This window comes from Chenopodium album, chromosome 24, assembly GCF_948465745.1.
Source record: "Chenopodium album chromosome 24, dcCheAlbu1.1, whole genome shotgun sequence".
NCBI lineage: Eukaryota > Viridiplantae > Streptophyta > Magnoliopsida > Caryophyllales > Amaranthaceae > Chenopodium > Chenopodium album.
The window spans coordinates 8,812,966-8,837,948 of record NC_137857.1 but is presented as its reverse complement, the minus strand read 5'-3'; the positions used below and the strand labels follow the sequence as shown (position 1 = coordinate 8,837,948).

The 24,983-nt window shown below is 34.6% G+C and overlaps 3 protein-coding genes across 4 annotated transcripts; 1 reads left to right on the top strand and 2 right to left on the bottom strand.

The window, feature by feature from the left end:
• Nucleotides 1-2,467: 2,467 nt before the first annotated feature.
• Nucleotides 2,468-13,373, bottom strand: LOC145611542 (THO complex subunit 6-like). The gene is made up of 13 exons (XM_081666881.1): nt 13,146-13,373; nt 13,031-13,062; nt 12,812-12,910; nt 11,827-11,903; nt 9,384-9,429; nt 8,195-8,255; nt 6,196-6,249; nt 5,864-5,944; nt 5,540-5,579; nt 5,306-5,412; nt 4,620-4,730; nt 3,429-3,545; nt 2,468-2,762 (listed from the first exon to the last, which is right to left on the bottom strand). The coding sequence occupies exons 1-13, from the start codon at nt 13,347-13,349 to the stop codon at nt 2,673-2,675; spliced, it is 1,119 nt and encodes a 372-aa protein (XP_081523007.1). The 5' UTR covers nt 13,350-13,373; the 3' UTR covers nt 2,468-2,672.
• A 1,108-nt stretch (nt 13,374-14,481) lies between these two features.
• LOC145611484 (disease resistance protein RPS2-like) lies at nt 14,482-17,630 on the top strand. Of its 2 annotated transcripts, XM_081666813.1 has the most exons (2): nt 14,482-15,768; nt 15,925-17,630. In XM_081666813.1, exons 1-2 carry the CDS (start codon nt 14,649-14,651, stop codon nt 17,334-17,336), a joined length of 2,532 nt encoding a protein of 843 aa, XP_081522939.1. In that variant the 5' UTR covers nt 14,482-14,648; the 3' UTR covers nt 17,337-17,630. The 2 variants fall into 2 exon arrangements, with proteins under 2 accessions (XP_081522939.1, XP_081522938.1); XM_081666812.1 differs by having other exon boundaries at nt 14,482-17,630.
• A 1,322-nt stretch (nt 17,631-18,952) lies between these two features.
• Nucleotides 18,953-24,983, bottom strand: LOC145611470 (telomere repeat-binding factor 4-like). Its single transcript, XM_081666801.1, has 6 exons — nt 24,720-24,983; nt 23,532-23,770; nt 22,567-22,642; nt 20,153-20,242; nt 19,389-19,659; nt 18,953-19,308 (listed from the first exon to the last, which is right to left on the bottom strand). Exons 1-6 carry the CDS (start codon nt 24,966-24,968, stop codon nt 19,277-19,279), a joined length of 957 nt encoding a protein of 318 aa, XP_081522927.1. The 5' UTR covers nt 24,969-24,983; the 3' UTR covers nt 18,953-19,276.

Here is a 24,983-nt window from a genome sequence, read left to right as displayed (position 1 = left end):
GCATTAGAGTAAAATGATTTTACTCACATCCCTTGAAAAACAATGTTCGACTTTCCACTAACTATAATGTAAACGATCTTCTTACTCGGGGCCTGTTCACTTTAGCTTAATTTCAGTTCAGTTCAGCTTCTAATTTCTTCTCTTATAAAATGTTCAGTTCAGTTCAATTCAGCTCCAATCAGTTCAACTGTTCAGCTCAGTTCAGTAAATGTGAACAGGCCTTAAATGCACAATAAAATAAAAAAGTTGATTATTTTGCATAAAATCTTTTAATGATTTAACTGGTTAGACTAATTTGAGACAGAGAAAGTAAATAACAAACTCAAATACATAAATCAAAAGTAAATTGTAATTATTATTAAGACGGAGAAAATATTAAATTCATTCTACACTTTTTTTTTTTTTTTTTTAATTTTTAAAACTTTTATACGCCAAATATTCATATGGCCTAACAAGTTGACAATGGCATAATAATTAAATAAAATAGAGGGAATGACATTACACCTACATTTGTTTTTACAAGACCAATGCAATAATAAATAAAGAGAAGGATTTTGAGTGATAAATTTCAAAATTTCAAATTACTTCTTAAACTTTTTTTATTCTATTTTATTTTTTAACATAATATAAATAGTACTTATCAATTATTTTTTAATTCTTTTTTTTTTATTTTTTTTATTTTGTTGGAATTAAGAAGAGAATAGAGCCTAATAGATTTCTTACAATTTACATGCACACATTGCGTGTGTTTCTTAACAAGTGACAAAACACTCTGTAGGTATAGTAAAACAAAAAATGATAGATTTGACATTATAAAATAGGTATAGTGACAATTGACAAGTCTTTTCAAACTTATTTAATAGCTTTACCAAAATTTTAGAATTTATTATAAAGTTCTAATCAATACTTTAAAATATCAGTCAAACCATATAAAGAGTGTGACAAAAACATTTGATTTGACCAAATGATCTCACAGAAGACCATTTTAATAATCTAACAACTACTCCACAACAACGAATAAAAAAACTATACAAGATACATCGTTCGTTCATTCATATTAATCTTTACTCCGTATATTGTTATCTTTCACAATATTATACTCCATATATTCTATGTATTGATACGAGTACATTTTAGTATAGATTTAACAAACTACGAAGTAGTTAGGGGGTTAAACATGTAGAATAGAATATCCAAAAATCGTACTTTGAAGAATATACCAAACAATCTCGGCGGGGTACTTGAGGAAGTTACCTCGCAAACGTCAACATAACTACCACTTGTTTCCTTCATTGACCAAAGTTTCAAACGCTTGTACTAGTACATTTTTACAAACCAAAACCAAACTTCTAGTGATTTCGTCAGATTGCATTTATTGTGGTTAGCCAGATTAGGTGATATCGACGTCAAGTACAAATACAAAGATTTTGGTGCATTTCCACCACCTTATTATAATGCTTATTATGTTAATTAAAATATCTTGGTCAACCTAGAATGAGTAATATGAGTTATCTTCTTAATTAGTATTACTAAGTACAAATATTAATCATCACTGGACCCACCTATAAATATTGGAGTATATTCTTTGCTTCATCTATAGGTTTCTCAAATATTATTTAATTAAACTTGTACAAGGACAAAATATGAACCAAGAAAAGGTTGAGAAATTCATAATTCCAAGATATTTGAACCATTCATACGCATAGGTTCACTTAAAAGTTTGTAGTCATCCTTGTAGTATGATAATATTATTTACATATCATTAGCATATTTTGGAAATCAAGGGAAGTTAAAGATAAGATCTTGGATCCCATTTTTTTGAGAGTATTGAGACCTTGATATGCTACACAATTTGCGCGTCATAGTTTTATTAGCTTTAGATTTAGAGGTTACCGTAAAACTGACCACATACCGACATTCGAGCAATATACCCAAATTTTGACCCAAAATTGACAATAGAATTGAACCAAAACCTGACAAAATCCGATCAACAAATTTGATAACGACACGACTTGAAAGCTGAAATTAACCCAAATCAGATCATATTGGGCTACCAGAATTGAAGTTTTTTTGAACATTAATGAACCAAACCGGTATTGAACACTCATATGATAGTTTCGCTTGTTCTAAATATCTTTCTGCAAAACTTTTTTCTTTTTTAGCTGTAAAAATTGTCAATGTAACATTACTAATGTAGTCACCTGAAAATTACAAATACAAGTACAGCTACAAGTTTATCTATATGTAGAGGACTATAGCTATGTAACATGGACTCGGGTACCCGTGTATGACACGGGTATGTGTCCAAGCGTCCGACTCGGCTATTTTGTGAAAAAAAATCTATGATTTTGAACTAAAAGTGAAGTGTCCAACTGTCATACCCATGTCCGAGTGCCGAGAGTCTAACATGGGTACTTGAGGTAAAATTTAGAGTCCATGTAACATAGGACTATAGTATGGAACAATATTTTAAAAATAAAATATTTCCAAAAGGAGGTTGAAAGGTAATCAGGAAATCAGATCTACACTAACAATCAGATCTTCAATTTTTTTTTTACCATAATGATACATAGCTCAAGTACTTGAACCTTCACTAGAATGGAAATCTATCTACCAATCAATAAGTCCAAGAATCATACTTCGTATAAAGCATAGTTATGTAAGGTGGGAGATCATACAGATGTACATCGGAATGTGCACGAGTGACTTCCAAACTGCGATACCACATCAACCAGCCCTGTATACCCAGCAACTGCTATCACCTGGACAAGTAATAGAATGAAAACCAACAGCACAATTATATAATTAATGAAAGAAAACCGTTATTAAGTTCCCTCAACCAGATTCCAGTTTAATTTGGAGTGATGGAAAAATCATCAAGGCTATAAACACTTCATAACATTACTAACATATGAAAGGAAATATACTAGCTAGCCCCTTAGACATCATAATTCGAGATGATTGCCCTTTTCTATCTCATCATATCAGTAAGTGACACATGAACTCTCATGCATATAAATACTACGTATAACATAGAAACTAGTTAGACAGAAGATGCAACGAAAATTCCATAAAGCTGATCCATTCATCAGTGAGACCACCACAAAACTAGCTCCCTCGGTCTTAAAGAGTGACATTTGAGTTTTTCCTTCAATTTTCTGGGAATGATTTAATATGGATGCATTGGCAAATTTGGCCCTTTCCCTTCAATTTGCTGGGAATGCAACATTGCCAGGGCAGAAATAGTGAAAAAAATTTGCTAATTTAAAATTCATTTTGGGACTAAGGCTTTGTTGTTAAAGAAAACAATATTAAATGCTTAAACAATCAAAAAATAAATAGGTGATGATGATAAGCCTTGCGTATTATAGCAGTAGCTGCAAGGGGGTTTTATAAATGACAAAAACTATAAGGTTAACAGAACATACCCCCGACTGATGCAAGGAGACAGAAAATGCCGACTCAGGAGCACATCGTATTTGAGATAGGATCTTGCCATTCATGTCCATTCGACTAAGCATTGACGAAGCTCCAACTGCTAATATCTGATATATCATAGTAGATATAAATATAAAGCAAAACACAACACAATACATCTGCCAAATAGCTACAGTGAAGCGAATGGCTGTTAAATGACCGTCCGCACCAGTTGCTAATGCATAAAGTGAAAAGGCTAATTTCTGGTCAACTTACAACTCCTTGATGGAAGCAGCCTAAAAAAATGCAAACCAGGATCTAGTTTATGCGGTTCAGATGATTATATGAATGTAGAACAGGAAATTAACTAGCTTAAACAACAACAGAGCTTTCAAATGCAGCTAAATAGCTAAGTCAAATGAGCTGACAGATAAATTAAAGGGGGAAAAAATTACAACTTAACATTTTAAGGAAAAATATAATGAAATGAACAATCAGTGAAGAAAATTTCAAAATGAGCTGTGTCCTATATCTAGGATAAATATTAGTTAAATAAAAGTCCAAGAAATTCTAATAGATAATAAAAGAAGCTGTAACAAGGTGTTACTAAATCTAAAGCCAGCCAAGTTGGAATTGATAATGATTAAATCAAGCTGAAGACCACCTAAGATTGGAGATCAAAATTTACGATGCTAAATTTTTTTTCCTGTCACCCAAAGTGACAAGTGGTAAGCCATCACCTAACCCTACCCATACCACTACTTAAGGAATACAGTGATGATGAAAACATTTAGACAGAACTAAATTGCCCACAATTATTTAGAAGTCCAACACTCCAACTCAAACAGGAAAGTAGTCATTAGCAACAGCAATCACCAATGAAAAGGCAATTTAAACCACATACAGAACTATTCAAGGCGACAAGAAGTCAAACAAAGACATCAAACATTCAATGAGTTTCTTATCATAGTCAAAAATGGATACACAGACATATTCAATGGAAAACATTTACAAATCAGCAACAAGCTTCAGTTTAAATTTTTACCACCACTTCAAGTCATGCAAGCACAACCAGAGTTGAAAATTCTCAGTTAGAGTTCATATTAATGGAAGAATGTTAAGGCAGCTAGGTTCAACTTGGAATGGTGAAATATAATCATGGCAGGTTAAGTACCCAGCCACAAACCAGAAAAAGATCTTACATGATTGTCATCAAAAACTACATCTTGGCAAGTTGTAGGAGTACTGATCCTTGAAATTTGTTCTGAAGCCAGAAGATTCCAAACATATAAACTTTTTCCGCTACCACAAGCCTGCAGAAGAGAAATGTTACATTATGCTTTATGCAGGAAGCCTGGCAGACAGGAGCGTCATAACAATAATTTGAAACTATGATAAGTACTTGGGCTGCAGATCCTTTTCTACAGAGGCCATTTATATGGCTTCAAACTTGCACTTTACACACAGTATAGATATATTTTGTTATAAAAAGTCAAAATAATCTATTCATAAAAACAACCAACAGAACAAGAACAACCGTTTAAAATGGAAGCAGAGGTACTAATGCTGCACTCTGATTGACTGCCAATGAGATATTAAGAAATGCAAGGTGCTAATCACTATTTAATGTCAGACCAACACAAGTTATATTTAGATTCATTACATAATACCAATATTTCAATTAGTCAATATTATTAGAAAATATCATAGTTAGAATACTGAATGGTAATCTGGAATTTTCTGGCAAACAAAGTGATGCGTCTAATATATACATCAAAAATTCATAATTCTGTTGGAGCATGCGTGCAAATTTCATGGTGTAATAAATCTGAATGCAAACTTCAAAAACAGATATCATGACCAGAGAGCATGATACTAGAAGCTTTACCAGCCAACTCTCACTTGCATCTAGAGCAATGCAGCTAACACTGGAAACTTCCTTTAGACTCTCTCGCTTTGGAGATATAACCTGAACACACTTTCCATTTCGGCAGTCTAGGAGAAAATTTAAAAAATCAGTTCATATTAACTTCTTTTACAAATTAAATAATCACATGGCACTCAAGAAAAGGGCAAAAAATTGAGTGCATCTTCCAGCATGACTAGAAATTTGCCATCATACCCCAAATCCTTGCTGTACCATCCTCTGATCCAGTTATGATCTGAAACCCAAACAGGAGCAATGAGACACAAACTTTCAGACAAATGTCAGTATCCTACTTTATCTATCTATCTATCTACATGCAATGAGGATTTCAAACATACAGATGTAAGATATAACCTATCAATTTATTTCAATCAGTGGCACTAGTCAGGTTTGCAACTGTGCAATATGATAAAAATTTTCTTTTTCTTTTTATTCTTTTAATTTTGGAAAAACAAAGAGCTCAAAAGGGCACTTCACAAACAGTGAAGACATTTAAATTTTGGCATAAAAAACTCTTACCTGATTGCTGCCCGTTCGAGCAATAATGGAATGCAGATAGCCCAAATGTCCCTTAAACACCGTCTTAATCTTACTTGTCTCCTGAGAAAGATATAGAATGGACTAGTAAGATACAGAACAGCTAAAAGGAGTATTTTGACACATCAGATATACTCAATTACTCAGCAATGGATGAAACTAACAATGCACCAATACTTGGAATTTAAAACATAACCTCAAGTTTAAGATATAAAAAGAGAAAGTGAATATTAAAAATTCTTATATTTCAATGAAAACTCAAAGAAGAACAAATATACATGTTTCATGTGTCATTTAAGAAACAAGATAATTACCACATCCCAACAGTATGCACAGGAATCACCAGCAGCAGCATATATGGATCCTCTCTGATATAGAAGAAAAAGAGAACATTAACATCATTGGAAAAAGCGAAATGTATTGAGGTGTCAATAATATGAAGAAAAGATCAAATTACGGGGAGGATGACTAGAAGCAAGCCAATTAGTCACAAATTAATTTACAGGAAGTGATGATTCAATCAAATTGCGAACTAGAATGATATAAAAAAGTAAATAAAAAGTATACAACAGCACAGCCTATATTGTGATACACAAAATGGCTGATGAATCTCCCTCTTAAATGTCTTCACTTTATCCAAGTTAACGTTCTAATAATACTCGTATGAAGTATGCTAATGTAATGGGAATTAGAAGACATAAATTTAGGGCAACCCTAAATAGAAGTAGACAACAAAGTAGGATAGATAGAGTAAAAAGAAGTCATCTAGTTAAATATTCATATATTAGTGTCAAAAACCATAGTGAATAAGCAGAAGTGTTAAAAGTCTCCGAGGCTCAATGACTTAACCATTGAGAAATGCAATCTTACCTCGGTTGGCACCTTGGCATAGGTTTGAATTCAACAAATTGTCTTAATGAAAGATTGCCACTCAAAAAACCCATATTAATAACCTAACAACATCAGAAGTCAACCTTTGATATTTGGACTCACCAAGTTGGCTGATGGCCCCAAAGTAACTTGACAAGACATTACCTTGGTATGGACAAAAGATATGGGACCGACAAGAGGAAAAGAAATAAGGCATGGCATTCATCAACTGAAATCAGATCTACCTCCTCTCTCTATAATCCCAAAACAGCCTCATTAATCATCCATCTCTCTAGTACCTCAGGCTCAATTTATATATTTCAATTTTAGTTGTACATTGAATCCTTTAGATAAAAATAAGTCAATTGACTAACCAGATGACAAAGAAGAAAGAAAATTAAGGGATTTCCATCCTAAGAGAGAAGTGATTCAAGTATTAACTTTGTTTCCAGTGGCTGCACAGGTTGGTGGCTAGAGAGAAGAAGGTTGGCTTTTCCGCTAACAAAAGAAAAGAAGGAAGGTGGCAGATGAGAAGACAATGCAACAAACAATAAAAGAGAAAGATAGGTGGGTACTGTATTGTGAGTAGTATGGTCAGGTTCATATGTCACAACTCTTTCTTATTGTTTTTTATCTTCTTTTTTTAAAAATATTTAATTTAGTTTGTACACCTATTTCTCATAAAAACTTAATTTTTTTAACCACTTAGTTAATAAATTAGAACAAACACACACAAAACAAACCAAATCCTTGTTCCCGAAAGGATGAAGTTGTTGCATGAACCAAGAAAGAATTCAAGTAATCATCCACAAATATTTCTTGCATACGCTCTATCTAGTGCTACAAGCTCTTAGAAACCCCATTTCCATTGTCAAGCAAGATAGATTAAGAGCATGTTTTGTTAGTGTATTTTTTGGATTGGAAACGGATTCGATTAAATCGATACCATTACCAAGTGTTTGGTTAGAAGACTTGGTAGCAATTACCATTGTCTAAGGGTAATGGTTACCTCTCATTTATTACCTCTCAAAAACTTAAGGTAATAAATACCCTTACCCTCCTCAAACACAAACAAAGGGAGTAAAGTTTAAGCAATTCCTTTCCATGGTCAAACCAAACAAATGAAAAGGTAATACTTAAATGATTCCTTTCCCCCCTCTTATTTGTTTCTTTTCCATTCCGTTTCCATTATCCGAACCAAATGCCCCCTAATGTCATACTCTAAATACACACCCAAGAGGTCAAATCCAGCAACCATATTTGAGCTCAACCATGCATCCCATTAAGGTGCAACAAGCATAGAACAGATATATTGAGATGTATGTATTTCAGTCCTTGCCTTGAAAATTGGTATAAAGAGATAATGGTAACCATAAAACACAAACCCCATCAATTAAAAAAACAACATTAACTGAAAAACAAACAAGACAATCTTTTGAAAACCTGGTGGTCAACAGCAATTGCATTGTTCTCCGATATTGGAGATGTAGCATACCACGGACCCCTAGTACAAAATAAAGGAAAAATTATTCAAGAATGAAATCAAGCATAAGAAAAGATAGAATTACCATGTGCAGTATGAATTTTGATCTAAGGGAAGCCTATCAAATGGAAACGTGCACCAAGCATCAAAATGATAAGTGTTGCAAAAAGTGACACATTTCATATTCCTAGTGTAAGGTTCTGTTATCCTAAACCATTTTTTGCTGAGCTTGATATATTTTTGCTGGACTTCTCTTACTTTTGCTGAACTTTTGCTTAGGGCCTTTTTGTTTCATCTTATTTTCACCTATTTTACCATATTTCAGAAAAAATAAGTTCAGACAATATAATTTTGGATAAAATAAGTTCAAAATAAAAAAATTAATTTCACATAAGTTCAAACAAGTTCAGACTTTCAAATTATTCCAGACAAGTTCAGACAAAATAATGCAAGTTTAGACAAATTAATAAAAGTTCATACTACCTCCGTTTCATATTATTTGCAACAATTAGACATTTTTTCTCTCTACTTTATGTCAAATCGTTGCAAATAATATGAAACGGAGGTAGTATAAGCTCAAATAGTACAGTTACATATTAAACTATCAAATGAACCAAATAAAGCCTTAACTAGAATTTTGCTGAACTTTACTTTTGCTTTTACTTATTTTAACTTATTTATGCCAAAACTTATTTTAGTAAGTAGAGGAGAACAAAACCTAATGTGTACCTGAAACCTAACTTAACAGACGATCCAAATCTTAAGCTCGCCAAGAGTTTCGAAGTAGAATATTATCTCAAATTCAAAATCTATCTAGGAAGTAGGAACTACTGGGTTTAATTCAATAATTATACTATTTATTGATATATGCCACTTGGGTTTAAAGGAAAATGATTTCTCTTGTTACCATCAACAGATACAGAGGAAAAGCTATTTGAACTCCCAAAAAGTCTTCTTGCATGCACACTGTGAGAGCAAACAATGATATCTATGCTCTCATGAGTTAGATTGTAGAATACATTTTGAATCCTCAAAACAAACACACGCAAAGCCAAACAATGTTATGATGGTAAAATACGAGTTAATAGGTGTCAGGTAAACGCATGCAGTGAAACAATATTATTTGCAAATTTTAATTTTGAGTAATACCTGTGTTGTGGATTCATCAAGTCTATAGAAGGTTTTGCATGGGAGCCTGCACATCATCAAGAAAAACGGTGATTCTTAAGCCTCTGAAATACATGGATTTTACCAAGCTCTATAAAATATATATATATATATATATATATATATATATATATATATATATATATATTATTAATGGGAAACTCAGCAAAACTAATTCCAGCCAGGACCCATACCAGGCCATAGCTCATTGCTATTATTGTTTAAGCTAATAATGTCTGATTAGCATTTCAAACTGATTAGCATCTAAGCTGAATGTTCTTATTTTGAACACCTAGTTAGCATTTCAAACTTATTATAGATTCTCAAATGAAGTGTTCAGTCTATCTAGTGTAAAGTAGTATATGCTATTGGCTATCATTTGAATTTCTTACAACAATTTCTTTTGTTGGTGTAGCAATACTATCTATAACAAACAAAGTTATTATGTTAAAGTTATAGCAATTTATTGTTCACCCACAATATTTATGGGAAAGAGCTACATTACTGCAGTAATGCTTCGTGAACATGATTCAACATTCAGGCACCATGGCAGACACCGATAAAAGGTCAGAATCGTGATTGGTCACTGATACCACTCAATGATACAACCAGTGCTTAACAAAGGTCAAGGCACACTAAGGTGATAGGGTCCTGTTATGCCTACGTGCGCCTTGGGTGTAGTTCAATGAGGCATAGTGTATAATTTTTATTTACTTTTTTTTTATGGTTGATATGCACCTATAAGAATGTACATAACCTAGATTTATAAAAAAAATTAAAAAAAAAAAATGAAAAAAAAAAGAGAAGAAAAAATCGCTCTACCCAATCGCCTAGTACCTAGGCCTCAGCGCATAAGCAAGCTTTTTCATACACTGGATACAACACCATCCTCAACTAATTCACTCACCACATTTCCAAGCACAATTCATATAATAGAAGTTCATTCGTGTTCCTCTAAGGTCCTCAATCTGATCACAAATAGAAATAGGCAAAGGAAGTGCATATGTGGGCTACTTGATTGTCAAGTTGTTGAAGATGGGAATCTGTTTTACTTTGATACTCAGTGTTTTGATTATGTACTTGTCCTATTTGAGTCGCCAACTTTTTACCATACTCTCTAATGACGGACCTTGAGATTGGGGAGAGGGGTTTTGCCGACTAAACTGCCTAGGTTGATTACTTTGCAATAATTGCGGTCTATTTCCATACCTAAGATTAGGGTGGTCTTTCCAACCTTCATTGTAAGTTTGTGAATAAGAGCCATACTTTCTATTTGATTGACTGGGAAAACCACCTAATGCATTCACATCTTCACATTGCAAATCAGGACAATTATTAGAAGTATGAGAAAAATAAGAACAAATATCACATACTCTAGCTTTAGACTTGTTTCCAGGAATAATCTTAAACACGAAAGTGGTCAAAGCAACTATTTGTTGTGCAATTTTCCTATAATTGATTATAAACACCACTTAAATCAGCTTCATTAACTTCCTAACATCATTCCTAGTACTGAATTGTTGTGTATTCTAAGCCATGTTAGAAATTAAAGTTTTAGCTTCTGTCGGTGTTTTATCAACTAATGCACCTCCACTAGATGCATCCATCATATTTCTATCATGTGGCGACAAACCTTCATAAATCTACTAAATTAAAAGTTGATCACTTATTTGATGTTGTGGACAAGAAGAACATAATTTTTTAAACCATTCCCAATACTCATAAAGTAATTCAGAAGCATGTTGTCTAATACCACAGATTTCTTTCTTAATGGATCCAATAAGACTAGCGGAAAGAATTTTTCAAGAAAGGTTTACAACCATTCTTTAGCAGGATCTTGTAAGGAAAAAGAAAATGCATGTAATTTAACATGTTCTTGTCCAACTTTCAAGAGGTAACAAAGTGTTTAGTGATTCATATTTGTCAGATGAGCCCGGTGCAAGGATGCCTGCCGGTGCAATGATTAATTAAAGCAGCTACTTTTGTCACTATGCTTACTTAGTTTCATTATTAATGCTAAGCTAAGTTTTATTCTAGTTCAGTCCCGTATGTAGTGCTTACTTTTGGTCTCTTTGTACTAGTTTTGGGATTGGTTTTATAATTGGGTTTCCTGGTATAAGAAGAGTTACTTCTTTCACCACTTCCTAAAAACTGAGGACAGTAAATACTGATCCCTCTTAATTTCAATTGCCAAAGAAAGTTTATTTAATTATCAGTTTCTCCATAAAATAATAGAAAACACAAGACACTTTGACCATTTTCACTACAAATGTTCAATGTTTAAATTTCCCCTTACACAAAAGAGTTTGCAAGATTTCATTGCTCATCAAATAAAAGCAGCAAGTTGTTCATGTAAAAAGATTTCGCATAACCAACATGTTATCTAAGCCTAAGGAACTAAGGAAGCAAGATACAGATACAATACCTTGTTTATGTATAGGTGTCTCTGACTCTTCAAGTTCCTTCCATTTCCACCCTCGTATCCGACCATCATCTCCACAGCTGGATTGTAAATTCCAAAATTCATTCAAAATTTCTGAGCCCATATTCTCATGTTACCATTCGGTATACGTTTAATGCAAGCAAATGCAAAATCACACAGGAACAAAAGCAAACTATTCATATGAATATGTCATTACATATTTATGATTGAAAACACATTTCCTAATGCTAACCCCCCCAATGAAGAAATCTGCTTTGGGATTCAAAGGGTACAATACATAATTAATGTTTAATACCCCACCCCCCCCCCCCCCCCTCTCCCCCTAACTATTTTGCAAGAGCGTAATTAATGGCATTAGTAATTTGGTAGGGTAATCAATCGATTTGAAAAAAAAAAAAAGGGTAATTTGAAGCAATTAGCTCCTCTGTCCTCAGTTCTAATATAAGTAATTCAAATAAACTATTGAAATCAGAGAAGGGCCAATACAGCCAAATATTGTCATGTTCATCTAATGAACCAAAAATTACTCACTACTCGTATTTATAATCCTTTGATAAAAAAGACTTTGAAGTTGGTAACGAATATGCTGAGTTACATTCAAAATCATAGCAGCTTTCTGAAACTAACACAAGACATTTTAGGTGATACTGGCAGAAGATTGATACTAATAAAGTAATAGCAAAAACTAAATACTAAGCAAAATTCATAATCATATTATGCTTCAAAAGCAACAACTGTGCACAAACACGATTCTTACATAGACAACATAGTGCGATTCACCTTCATTGTTCTATTTAACATGATCTATTGTAAATTAACATATAGCACAACTACATGTATAACAATACTTCCAAGTAGCATTTTCCTGAGTAATTGACAACTATCTTAACCATCAAACATTGACATTCACAACATATCATCATCAACAAAACCCGAGCGAAAAAGGCGTAAACTCAAGAAAACAAACCTCAACAATAAAGCATCATCATCATCGCCGTAAAACTTAACATCATAAGCAGGACCCTCATGTGCTTGAAGAAAGCAGTAAGGTTCAGCAGCAAACACTCTACAATCCAAATTTCACAAAATCAATCATCACATAAATATAACACCAATATAATCATCAAAAACCATAATCATCCAAAAAATAGTTCAATAAATCATCAACAAAATAAATCAAACTCACTGTTGAGGATTCGGCACGCCATAGCGCGATTCCTGCAAACAAAAACCAAAAATTAACTGCAAAATTACATGAAATAGAGGAGAAGGATTGAATTTAAGCAGAGAATGAAGCGTACTATGGAAGAGAGTATGGAGGAGAGAGAATAAGCGGCGACTGAACCATCACTTGAAGCAGCAACAACAATGTCGGGATTAGGGTTAGGGTTAGTGTTTGAAGGAGCAAATATGGCTCGAAAAACTGTTCGACATTGAGTTTCTCTTTCATGGAGGATGGTGTTCCTGTAAGCGTCTTCGTCCCAGTTGGTAGCGTCCATCACCATTGTTGGTTATTGTTCAGTTTCTTAATTTTCGGTCTAAAGTATGTTCGTTTTTACTCTTCAACTGTAGTAAAAATGTAATGTAAAATAAGGGCTGTCAATTCGAGTGTAAGGATTGAGTTTGGTGAGGTCGGGTCGGGTTAATTAATAACTTAATTTATATAATCGAGTCATGCTGAATACATTATTGTGTCCACACGAGTCGATATATGAATCGAATATTTTTCGGGTCAGTTTTCACACCTTATTTGTAAGAGCACTCACATTAGTAAGCAAAAAAAAATTTGCTCATTCTCTCTCTAGCCACTTTCTCTCTCTTCCCAACCAATTTGCTCATGAGCATTTTTGGTGAGGAAATTTTATCCCACTAGTGATCAAAAAATAATTGAATTGCTCATGAGCATATTTTATTTTGCTCATTGATGTAGTAACATTTATACCATTTTTGCTCATCAATTTTGGATGAATGTTGGGGCCCGCGAGATTAATATTCATCATGAAATTTGCTCATCCTATGAGCAAATTCTAAAATGCTCATGAGCATTTTCCATTTTCCTCATTGATGTAGTACCATTTCTACCAAATTTGCTCACCATTTTTGCTCATGAGCAAAAAAATGCTCACCGATGTGAGTGTTCTTAAGGCCTTCTGAAATTGACAATGTCCACATGCATGTTCGGCAAAAAATAGTTTTTATTAGCGTTTGGTGAAATTTAATGTTTAGTTTAGTAAAAATTGAGGAAGGTTAAAATGTCGTTTTTGGTAAATCTAATGAGAATATGTTGTTTGATTGAGTCAAAAATGAGGAAGGACTTCCTTCCACCATGAAGGTTGAATAATTTCTTATATAAATTCGTTTGATGTCGTGTTGTCATGTCAAGTCAGCTTTTGTAGGTTGTAACTTGTAAGAGGCAAGATGTGACCTGATATGGATATTGTATGGATATTGTATGTTTCTAAGAGGCTAAGAGCCTTCTAAGTTCTTTCCAAGCGCCTTCCAAGCTTGATAGCTAAGTAAGTTAACAGTGACTGTAGACAACTAGACATCTTCAAAGACTCAGAAGTTGACATTGAGAGCATTATAATACGTAGTAATAATCAAGACACCTTCACAAATATCATGATATTACTTTCCTATTAATATCATCAATAATTGTATAAACTCTTTCAGACATATCATGATATTACTTTTTTAAGCAGGGTTGGCATGAGATTAACTATTCATAGGAATAGCAGATTGACTTAGTATTAGTGTAATACCCTTCATTTCTGAATTGTGATTCCTGATAATAAAGTCTAGAAATGGAGAATCTCCTGACCCCTTTGGTTAGCTTTACTGACAGTGTATATATGTCAATAGCTAAAAGGGTAAATCATTACAAGAATTTCCATCAGAGAATCCGGAGAATGGTGGATAAACTTGAGGAGCTGAAGGATACAAGGGATGACTTGCAGAGGGAGATTGAACGAGCCGAGTTCCAGGGATTGATGAGCACTAAACAGATCAAAGGATGGCTGGAAAGAGTAGAAAAGGCGGAAGCTGAGGCAAATTTGATTCTTGCACAGCCTATAAAGCAGTTAATATGCTGTAGACAGCCAAGTTGCAGATCAAGATACAGGCTCAGCAAAAAATTCTTGCAGAAGGAAGCAGAAATTAGTGAGCTGATCACTAAAAAGACAACTCTGGATGTCCTTGTTCAAGGCTCGTCGCAGATTGACCCTATACCGTGTGTGCCAACTGTGGGCTTGAATTCAGCTCTGGAGATGGCAGTCCAAATCATTGCAGATGATGAAGCTGGAATGATTGGAATTTACGGAATTGGAGGAGTTGGGAAGACAACACTCTTGAAAGAGATTAACAATGAGTATATATCAAGGACTGATGAATTTGAGGCAGTGATTTGGGTTACAATCTCCCAGGATTTTAGCCTGGAAAGGATACAACGCGCTCTTATCTCAAGGTTGGGCTTGTCTTTTGATGCAGCAGAATGTCAAGAGCAGCTAACTTCAAGGATATACAACTTCATGAGGAGGATTAAGTTCTTGCTCCTGCTTGATGATTTGTGGCGAAGACTTGATCTTGAAAATATAGGGATACCTTTGCCTGACAAGACAAACAGATGCAAAGTGGTATTCACAACTCGCTCTATGGATGTTTGTAGTGATATGGATGCAGATACGAAGCTGAAGGTTGACTTCTTGAATGAGGAGCATTCGTGGTGCCTCTTTTGTGAGAAAGCGAATCAGACAGATATAATCGACAACTCTGATTTAAAGCCTTATGCTGAAGCCATTGTCAAGAGATGTGGGGGTCTGCCACTTGCCCTTATCACTATAGGAAGGGCCATGGCCAACAGGAAGACGGAGGAGGAATGGAAATATGCAATCGAAGCACTGGACAATGCCCCATCAGAATTGCGAGGTATGCAAGATGTTTTTACCATATTGAAGTTTAGTTATGAACATTTGCAAGATGATACTTTGAAGATGTGCTTTTTGTATTGTGCTTTATTTCCTGGGGACTATCCTCTTGAGAAAGAACAACTCATAGATTATTGGATTGGAGAAGGATATTTAGATGGATCAAATGAAGATAGTCTCCATAACAAGGGGCATGCTGTCATTGGTTCTTTGAAGGTTGCGTGTTTGCTAGAATGCGGTGAAGATGACACCCAGGTTAAAATGCATGACATTGTCCGAAGCTTTGCTGTATGGATAGCATCAAATGAAGGAAAGAACAAGGAGAAGGTTGTGGTGCAAGGTTGCAGTGGACTATCGGAATTGCCAGATGTTAACAAGTGGAAAGTGGCTGAGAAGATTTCGTTGTTGGGTAATGAGATAATTATCCTATCAGCAGGGCCTGCTTGCCTTAACTTATCATCTTTGTTGCTACATTGGAATCGTAGTTTAAGCAAAATCTCTAATGAATTTTTCCATTATATGCCGGTCCTTAAGGTGCTGGACTTATCAGTAACTAGTATCAAAGAAGTTCCAGCAAGTATTGGTCAATTGGTTGAGTTACGTTATCTTGATCTGTCAAGGACTAAGATAACTGCACTCCCAGAAGACATAGGCCGTTTATCAAAGTTGAGGCACTTGGATTTGCAGCGAACTGATTCACTAAGAAAGATTCCGAGAAAGGCAATTTTACAACTTAAGAATCTGAGGGTCCTAAATTTGTATTACAGTTATGGAGAATGGGATATGTCACACAATGAGGATGAGGGGCAGATGAAATTTGAAGACTTGCAACATTTGAACCTAATTGCTCTCGGTATTACCATGACTGAATATTCTGCCTTGACGAAGCTGTCTAGTTTCTACAATGTATTAGACTGTATTCAGTACCTTTTCATTAAAGGATGTGAAGGACTGATTTATTTAATGGTAGCAACAGTCTATGGTGGCGGAGAGAGGTTAAGACGGCTAAACATCTATGACTGTTGTACTTTGAAAGAAATAGACTTGGGCTCGGAAGCTGGGAAAGATTGGCTTCCAAGCCTGGAGGTTTTATCTTTACATGCTCTTCCCAACTTGACTACCATCTGGAGGAACTCTGCATCTCCAAAATGTCACAAAAATCTTCGATACATTAATATATGGTACTGCCCCAAGTTGAAGAATCTCTCCTGGATCCTTCAACTCCCAAGGCTTGAGAAACTCTATGTATTCTACTGTGAAGAAATAGAAGAAATAATTGGAGAAAACGACGTTACAGGAGGTTCATTAGAGCTAGCATTCCTTAGTCTTAAGACTATATCTTTTCGAGGACTCCCTAAATTGAAGAGCATTTCCAAAGTAGCACTTTCCTTTCCTGTGCTAAACACAATTGCTCTGATTGAGTGTCCACAGCTTAAAAAGCTACCATCTGCAGCATATAACTTGTCAGAGTTTCCGATAGTTTACTGCAGCAAGGAATGGTGGGAGAACTTGGAATGGGATAATGCTGCTGGTAGCTCTGCCTTACATCCCCAATTCATAGCAATTTAAATGCGCGTCATCAGAGCTATATCACTCTTTGTATGCATCATCAACTGGTTTTTTGTAACACAACTCTTAATTTTCTGCTCTGAACATATATATAGAAGTACAGCTTGTCTGAGGATGCTTGATATAGGTCAATTGCCTAATAATTTCAGAAGGGGAAAAGCTAAATCAGACTTTGATTAGCTGTATTACATAGCTTATTTTTATACTAATGCTGTAATCCATATCAGTCAGTCTGAATATTGCTAGCCTCGTTTGAGTTTAAGAGTAAACATTGTAATCCAATCTACCTTCACACTGGTTATGTTTTCATGCTTGGGCAGTTGGGTGTGTCGTGTCGTTGTTGCATTTTCAGCTTGTTACAATGTAATTAGTACAATTAGGAAGAATGGTAAGCTCCATCACATCCACTCAAGCATTTTTCATACAGACACATAAACACATACAGAAGCAGCAAAGCAGTTGAGAATAATCAACAATGATTACTTTACATTCATTCTGGTTGGGTATTGTTATGCTCAATATGTTGTTATTTGATATATTTGCAAACATATATAACCATGTAGATATTTTACTAAAGCGTCCATAGATAAGTAGTACCCTTTTACAAAATACATTGATGCTTTCTATGTATGATTTTAAGTGTAGCATTTGTAAGGATTACTATTTTTCCATTTCTTTGAGGGAATGTTAGGTTGTACTTCAATTGTACAATGTACCTAAAGTGGAGACATCTCATAAGCGTTACGACTTTGTATTTATTGAGCTAAATAGGGGTACTTACTTTGTCCCTTAATATTTGTCCATTTTCCTTTTTAATCCGTTCCTTTAAGTTTGTCTCATACTATTTTTTTGTTTAGGAGACCACAACTTTACTCTCACAATCACTACATCTAACCCCACCACTTTTCTCTCTCATCAACTCAATTCAACCAAAATTAAAAATGTAGCTCTCCCATTTAGAGCAAATAAAAGGGGATAGAGGGAGAATTATCAATTCGTGTGTTAGATAATAAAGATGAGGTATTTATATATAATTTTGTTAGGAATGTATCGTCACAATTTCTTATTTATTTTCATTTGAGGGATGATTGTCCGGTTTTGGCTTGTAATCATGTAATGATCTCACTCAACTTTTGTTCGCCTTAAGCCCTTAAGTAAAGTAGTGTCTAGTAACTAATGATAAATCTATCTTTAATTATTTGTAATTTTTTTGCCCTACTAACAATAACTTTGTTTTTTTTATTCAATTGTCTATTGAAAACTGACTCAAGAATTCACTCTCAAGAATTCAATTGTTTATTTGCCCTACCAAGGACGAACAAAGGTCAATCGAAGTGACATAAATGTCTAAGATACAAAGATCTTTAACTCTTTTGATTACTTATCTTTAGTAGGATGTCTGGTCAATTTAAGAATACGCAAGTCATTTTGAGCCTTTCACATTGTGTAATGGAGATGAATTACTCACAATTTGGAAAATTTCCTAAGAATTTTAACACTTGATTAGAGTTCTAGCTTTTATGTAAAAGTGCACACTAATTTATTTACTAAGTGGACACTAAAAACAAAACAAATAAACAATAGATGACTCTTGAACCAGATTAATAGCACGATGCTGATATAAAAAAAAAAATCGCATAAAATTGGACTAAACCGAGATATGCAGTTGTCCTGATCTTCCAACTACGATTTATATTTACACACTTAGATGATACAGTCATCTGTGCTGCTCACTAAGAAAATTTCAACTGCAATTTGTTCTCTAACACAACTAAGGAGCATGCTACTACTGTGTAGAGCACTGCAGCTCCTTGAGAGACAGGAAGCTGCGAACTATGCACCACATTCCAACTTTATGCTGGAAAACATGCTATTGTTGCATATTTACTCAAGTAACTGTTGCTGATATCGGTTCAATATGTAAATTCCACTCTGACATATCATGCAACAAGGAGGAGTTCACCAGAAGTACCTGCAACCAAGAAAAAGAAGATGAAGCGCTGCATAAGAGGGGAAGGGAGTAAATGAAGAGCTTAAAAAATGAAGCTTTACATCTTTCAAAGACCTCTTTTGCCATCTGCAGAACTGAATCTGTTTCTTCTGCCATCTTTAAGAATTTCTCTAAATCCTTCAAAGCATCAGCTGCTATTGAAGAAGTGTATTCTGCTTCAACAACCTTGTAGGCTGCAGTTTTTGCTGCTTCTTCTACCGACTCACCAGCCTTAGAATAGACAATGGGTGGATGCTGTCTGGCCCAAATGCCTTTCTGACCGCTAGCATTTGTCTCCATCGTATTATTTTTAAGCCTGAAGTGGCTATCAACCTGCAATATCAAACCATACAGATTTCAACCAGGGCACTATACAGACACTCTAGTAAAAAAGACAACAATCATCATAATTACTCCATACATCCTACATCTCAACTACTTGGATATACCCCTGTTCAAATTTCTCAGCATAGGTCACAAGTTAGTAAAAACACAGAAGGTTAAACACTAGAACTACAATAACAAACTCTTGAATGAAACTAAAAAAATATAGTTCAGCCATCTTGTTCTTGGAATATTTACAGGTGGGTATGAAGGGGAAAAGAAGTAGCTAATATTATGCAAAAACAAAAATGATCATAAAAAAAAAACTAAAGCACGTGCCCTGTAACTTTGTAAATTCAGCAACTTAATAATTTTTATCTAAGAGCTAACAGAAATGAGGAATGCAGTGACACATGTGCAATATAACTGGGAAAGAGACATTATGTCTAAAATCTTAACTCTTTTTCCCAAAGAAGAGCATATAACTGATTACAAGTTTTACCTTCTCAAGTTTATCCTGAGAACAGAGTCTTCTCAACCTTGCCCCCAACTGTTTCCTAAAATTTTGCGGTACCGGAACATCGCTCCTTTTCTGCACAAATTATATAAAGGAAAATATATTATTTTATTTACATAAGTGAATGTAAAAGCTTTTGATAAGAACATAAGACTATGAATCCTAAGGCAAACTATATCCATAATATTGCTGCAATTAGGTTCTTCAGTTCTTGATAGAGTTACACTTCTCAACCAACAGATAATACTACGGTAAATATTTAATTAGCTTCAACTTCAGAAAGTATTATGGCTCCACAATAATACGGACATGCTGTGCGGCATATTGTTCTCCACAGCATGATGGAGAACTGGTTTATCAGAAATCTAATTATAGCCAGTAGACACAACGATATCTAACCACACTCAGCCCTTTTCTTTTAACCAGTCATGGACTAACTGATGAGTTCAATTCAAGATTTAACACGATGCATGATGTTTGCTGACAATGTTGTATTGATTAAAGAGATGAAAGAAGGCATTGAAAGTAAGCTGGAATAGTGGAAACGAACACTTTCAAGGCTTTAAGCAGAGCAGAAGTAGTACAGAGTATTTGGAATGTAAGCTGTCAGACAACGGTGTGATCCTTCAAAAATAAAAAACCTAGAAAAATTCTAGTCATATCAGAGTACAAAACTTTTGGCGAATCCGAGTAGCATAACCCTTCAAAACATTTGGCCAGCCCATGTACAGATACGATGAAAGGTTTTTTTTTTTTTTTTTTTTTGGGGGGGGGGGGGGGGGGGGATTTGGTAAAAAAAGAAAAGTAGAAAACACTATAGATAAGGAGAGGAGTCAGAGGACCAGGCTTCCTCTAACATCAAGATATCACATAAAACAGAACTTTATCCAGTTTGACAAAAGTTATGTAAATGTACCTTCCAAAATGATTCATCTACATCGTTTAAAAATTAAAAAAAAAACTAATTCCCCACAAATCCCCAATAAAGTTTGGTTAGATTACCAGTCCTATCCAACTAGCAAAATGTCACATAAAACTGAGTACCAACCATTTACATCCAGATGGACATTGTAACATGGGTTCAAAAAGAAACATGTCAAGCTAATTTAGCTACAATGAAGTTCGATTAGATTGCCAGATTTCTAAAGGTTCTAGCAGTCCTCTGTAATAATAAAACCCAAACCCATTATATCTTGTAAATCGCACATAAGATACTTGCAAATGCAGAAAATCAGCCTTCTCTACCTGCAACTATGTTTTTTTTTTTAAATTAGAAAAGATCTGTGTTAAAACATGAAGAGAGAAAAAAAATAATAAGACAGGGTATTTTTTGAAATGGCCAAAGTGTGGACTCAGATGTAATGCATTGAAGTTTCCGTAGTTTCACAGCTAAGTTTGAGAGACCAAACCCATGTCTGGAACAGGTATAACAGAGGGTACAACACCAACACAGCAACAGACCTAAGTAACAAAGAAACATACAATCTTCAAAAAAAGACATGTAAGTACAAAGTACTAGCAAGGTGAAAATTATAGCTTTGCTTCCACAAACACATGACACGAGATATAGGCGACAAACATTTTCTCAGACTCCAGAATCTGCATTTTCAATAAAAAAAAATGTTCACAATAAACAACCTTCCGAGATGGGTGAAAATTTGACCTCTGGACATCTACCAATCACATTGTGAACTCTGAAAGTGTGATCAGAAGGAACCAGCAAAAAGATAGACTCTAGATAAACCCAACAGATGATAAGAACCCCTAGATCTCTATTATGCAAGTTCACCTATAATGGAAGAAGACTATCCCCAAAAAAATTGATAAACACCATAGAGGCAAGAAAAATACAGAAAAAGGTTACTTCCAGACCAGATTTCAGTACTTTCCAGACCAAAAAATGGCCCAGAGATAAGGGGGTAAAAGCTTAACAATTCATAATATATGGTATAAAGAAAAAGTGTACAGAATATAAAGGAACGGAACGGACAAATGTGGAAAGCATAATAAACATTAACGAATGGAGGTAGAATATGATATGACAGCCTATGTCATCTTGAGATATTTTTTTCTAATTATTATTAAGAAATCTTGTAGAAGATAATGAGGTGAAATATTCCATGCCATACTCTAGGTTCTATATGATTTTGACATTCGTAATGCATGTTCAAAGAAAATACAATTTTCTACAGTAAAGAGAATTCAAATAATACATCAAAACAGTGAGTGCTATCTTGACGCAAAGAAGGAAGAGTAGCAGCAGAATTAGATCATCAAAAAAACGAAGCATGATGCAAGGTCAGCTTATAGAATGTGCAATACTAAAAATAAGGTGAAAGAGAATGATAGGGAAAAGAAAAAAATAAAAACAAAAAAAAAAAGGATCTACTGGAACACACCTCAATATGAGCTAAAAGTGAACTAATATCCATTCCATTTTGTTCTTCAAGGGCTTCAAAGATCATTTCATTGTACCTGTTACAGGAGCAAAAGTGTCAGATTGTACATAATTCCTTACAGATAGCAAATAGTTTTACTAGCAGCTGTTTTCTTCCAGATAAAACATTCCATTTTGCATATTTGGAACAGAATGGCCCAATGTATTGTCCAGATGAACCGTCTTTTACTTACTGGATTCAACCACTACAGCAACTAACAGTCTTAGCACTATTAGTTATGATGGTTTCTACTGCACAAATACCCAGCCTCCTGCTCACTCAAACCTCAAAGCTGCTGGTGTCTAAGGAGGTTCCAAACCGAATCTCTGTGTCTAGTCTAGTTGCCAAAAAGATCCTACCTCTCATAATCATCTTGGAATCAACCATCTTCACAAAGAATGAAATTCTTTCATGGTTTTCTGATGCAAATTCCTTCCAAAATGAAAATCCACTCATTCTAGAAATAAAGGGGGCCCCATTTTGCTAACAATCAGCAATCAGCCTCTTGCTGACATAACTTTTCATCTAGCTTGATATCGAAACCATGGCTGAATACAAGCTATCTACGGAGTTTTATTTTTCTCTCGCAGAAGCGAAGGGTAATACAATCCATACAGTTTATTAAACAGAGGTCATCTATAGAATATGATGATTATGATCAGGGTAGCTGAGAAGAAACCCAAGTTCCTGCCAGTCCCATCTTCCACAAATAAATAGAGAACAATTTTTATCTGAGTTTGGTTGTCCATGGCAGATAATAATAACTATACATAGTAACATAGTAACATACTAACATAGATATGAATATCAAGGAGGGGCATGAAGATAAATCGTCAAGTCTGTTGACATAAATTACAAATATAATAGGGAAAAAAAAAATCCAATAAACAACCACAATCTTGAAAAGTTATGCCATTTGCTAGTACCTGGGACCGTTTTTTGCATCAGGCAAGTCCTTGCCAAAATCATCCTTGACATGATCAGCTGGTGATTCATGTACAACAGGCATAGGAAGAACAGTAGGAGGCTGCACGGGGACAGAAGGAGTAGCAGGAGCCTGCATGGGGACAGGGGTAGCAGGAGCATCTTGAACAGGCTTAGGCTTCGGAGGCCTTAATTTGTCCCTAGAGCCTTGAACTGCAGCACTCATGTTCCTCCATTTGTCCTGTATCAGCAATACAACATATTAATTTATCACACCTAATTAATCAGCACAAGTGTAAATGCCTAACTAGAGTAGTTTCATTACGCAAGATATACAAAAGTTAAAAGGAGACAAGCTGGTAACAAAAAAAGTGTACGCTAAAAATCTTGATGTGCCGCTTTATCATCTAAGCAATTAAAAATTTGAAACTACTACGTAATCAAAAGTTAACAAACATATCTAGCATTGTCAAAATTTTCTATTATTTGAAGGATCAAACCCTAGTTCCAATATTCTAGCTTATGGTGGCATAAACTGTTTGATAACACTATGGAAAAATACATCCGAATTTCAACAAAAACACATTGATTCAAACCCAGCAACTTTAGAGAATCACAGTTGAGGAATACAAACATATCATTTCCAAGCCTGATGCAAAAACGGTTTTTTCAACCATCATTATTTTGCAAAATCAAAGTTTATTATAGTAAATCAATTAATCTACTTTATCGCATATGAAATAAAAACAATTTTTACTTAATATCGTATTTCTTTAAGGTGAAGTGAACAAGGCCTTCCTCTGTCGTCACTAACTTTTAGACTAGTCACTAACTTTTAGACTATTCACATACTCCACCTTGACCGAGTTTGATCATTTATATAGTCACGTGAAATCTAATTAGATTTTCCTCAATTTACAATTTATAACTTTTACTTATTATTGGTAATTAAAGACATTATGATCGAAATAATGCATGACAAGCGTTAAATTAGAGATAAAACAATGAATAACCAAAAATTTAAACCTAATTTAATTCCAACAACAATCATACAACGAAATTCCACCAAAATTTCTTACTTCAACAGAAAATCAACAGCAAAACAAAAAAACATCAAATTAATTAAAAAAATACATCAAAAAACAAGATTCAACGAAAAACAAAAAGCAATTGACAGAAAAAATTAAAACCTTGAGGTCGATGTTGGAGCGAGAATGAAGAAATTTGTTGAATTCGACATCTTTTTGGATCAATTTCCATTTACCAGGGCCGTGTTTAGCGACACCTGCTCGTAGCGCCTCTTCTTCTTCGGACGTCCATTTTTGCTTCGGGTTTCCCATCTCTCTTCTCAATTTCAGCCTCCCTCTGCAGTTTATTTTGAGTGGCGGCTGGCGAGGTATTTGGACTAATGGAACATAGTCTGGGGGTATAATTGTCATTTATTAAAATTTAAC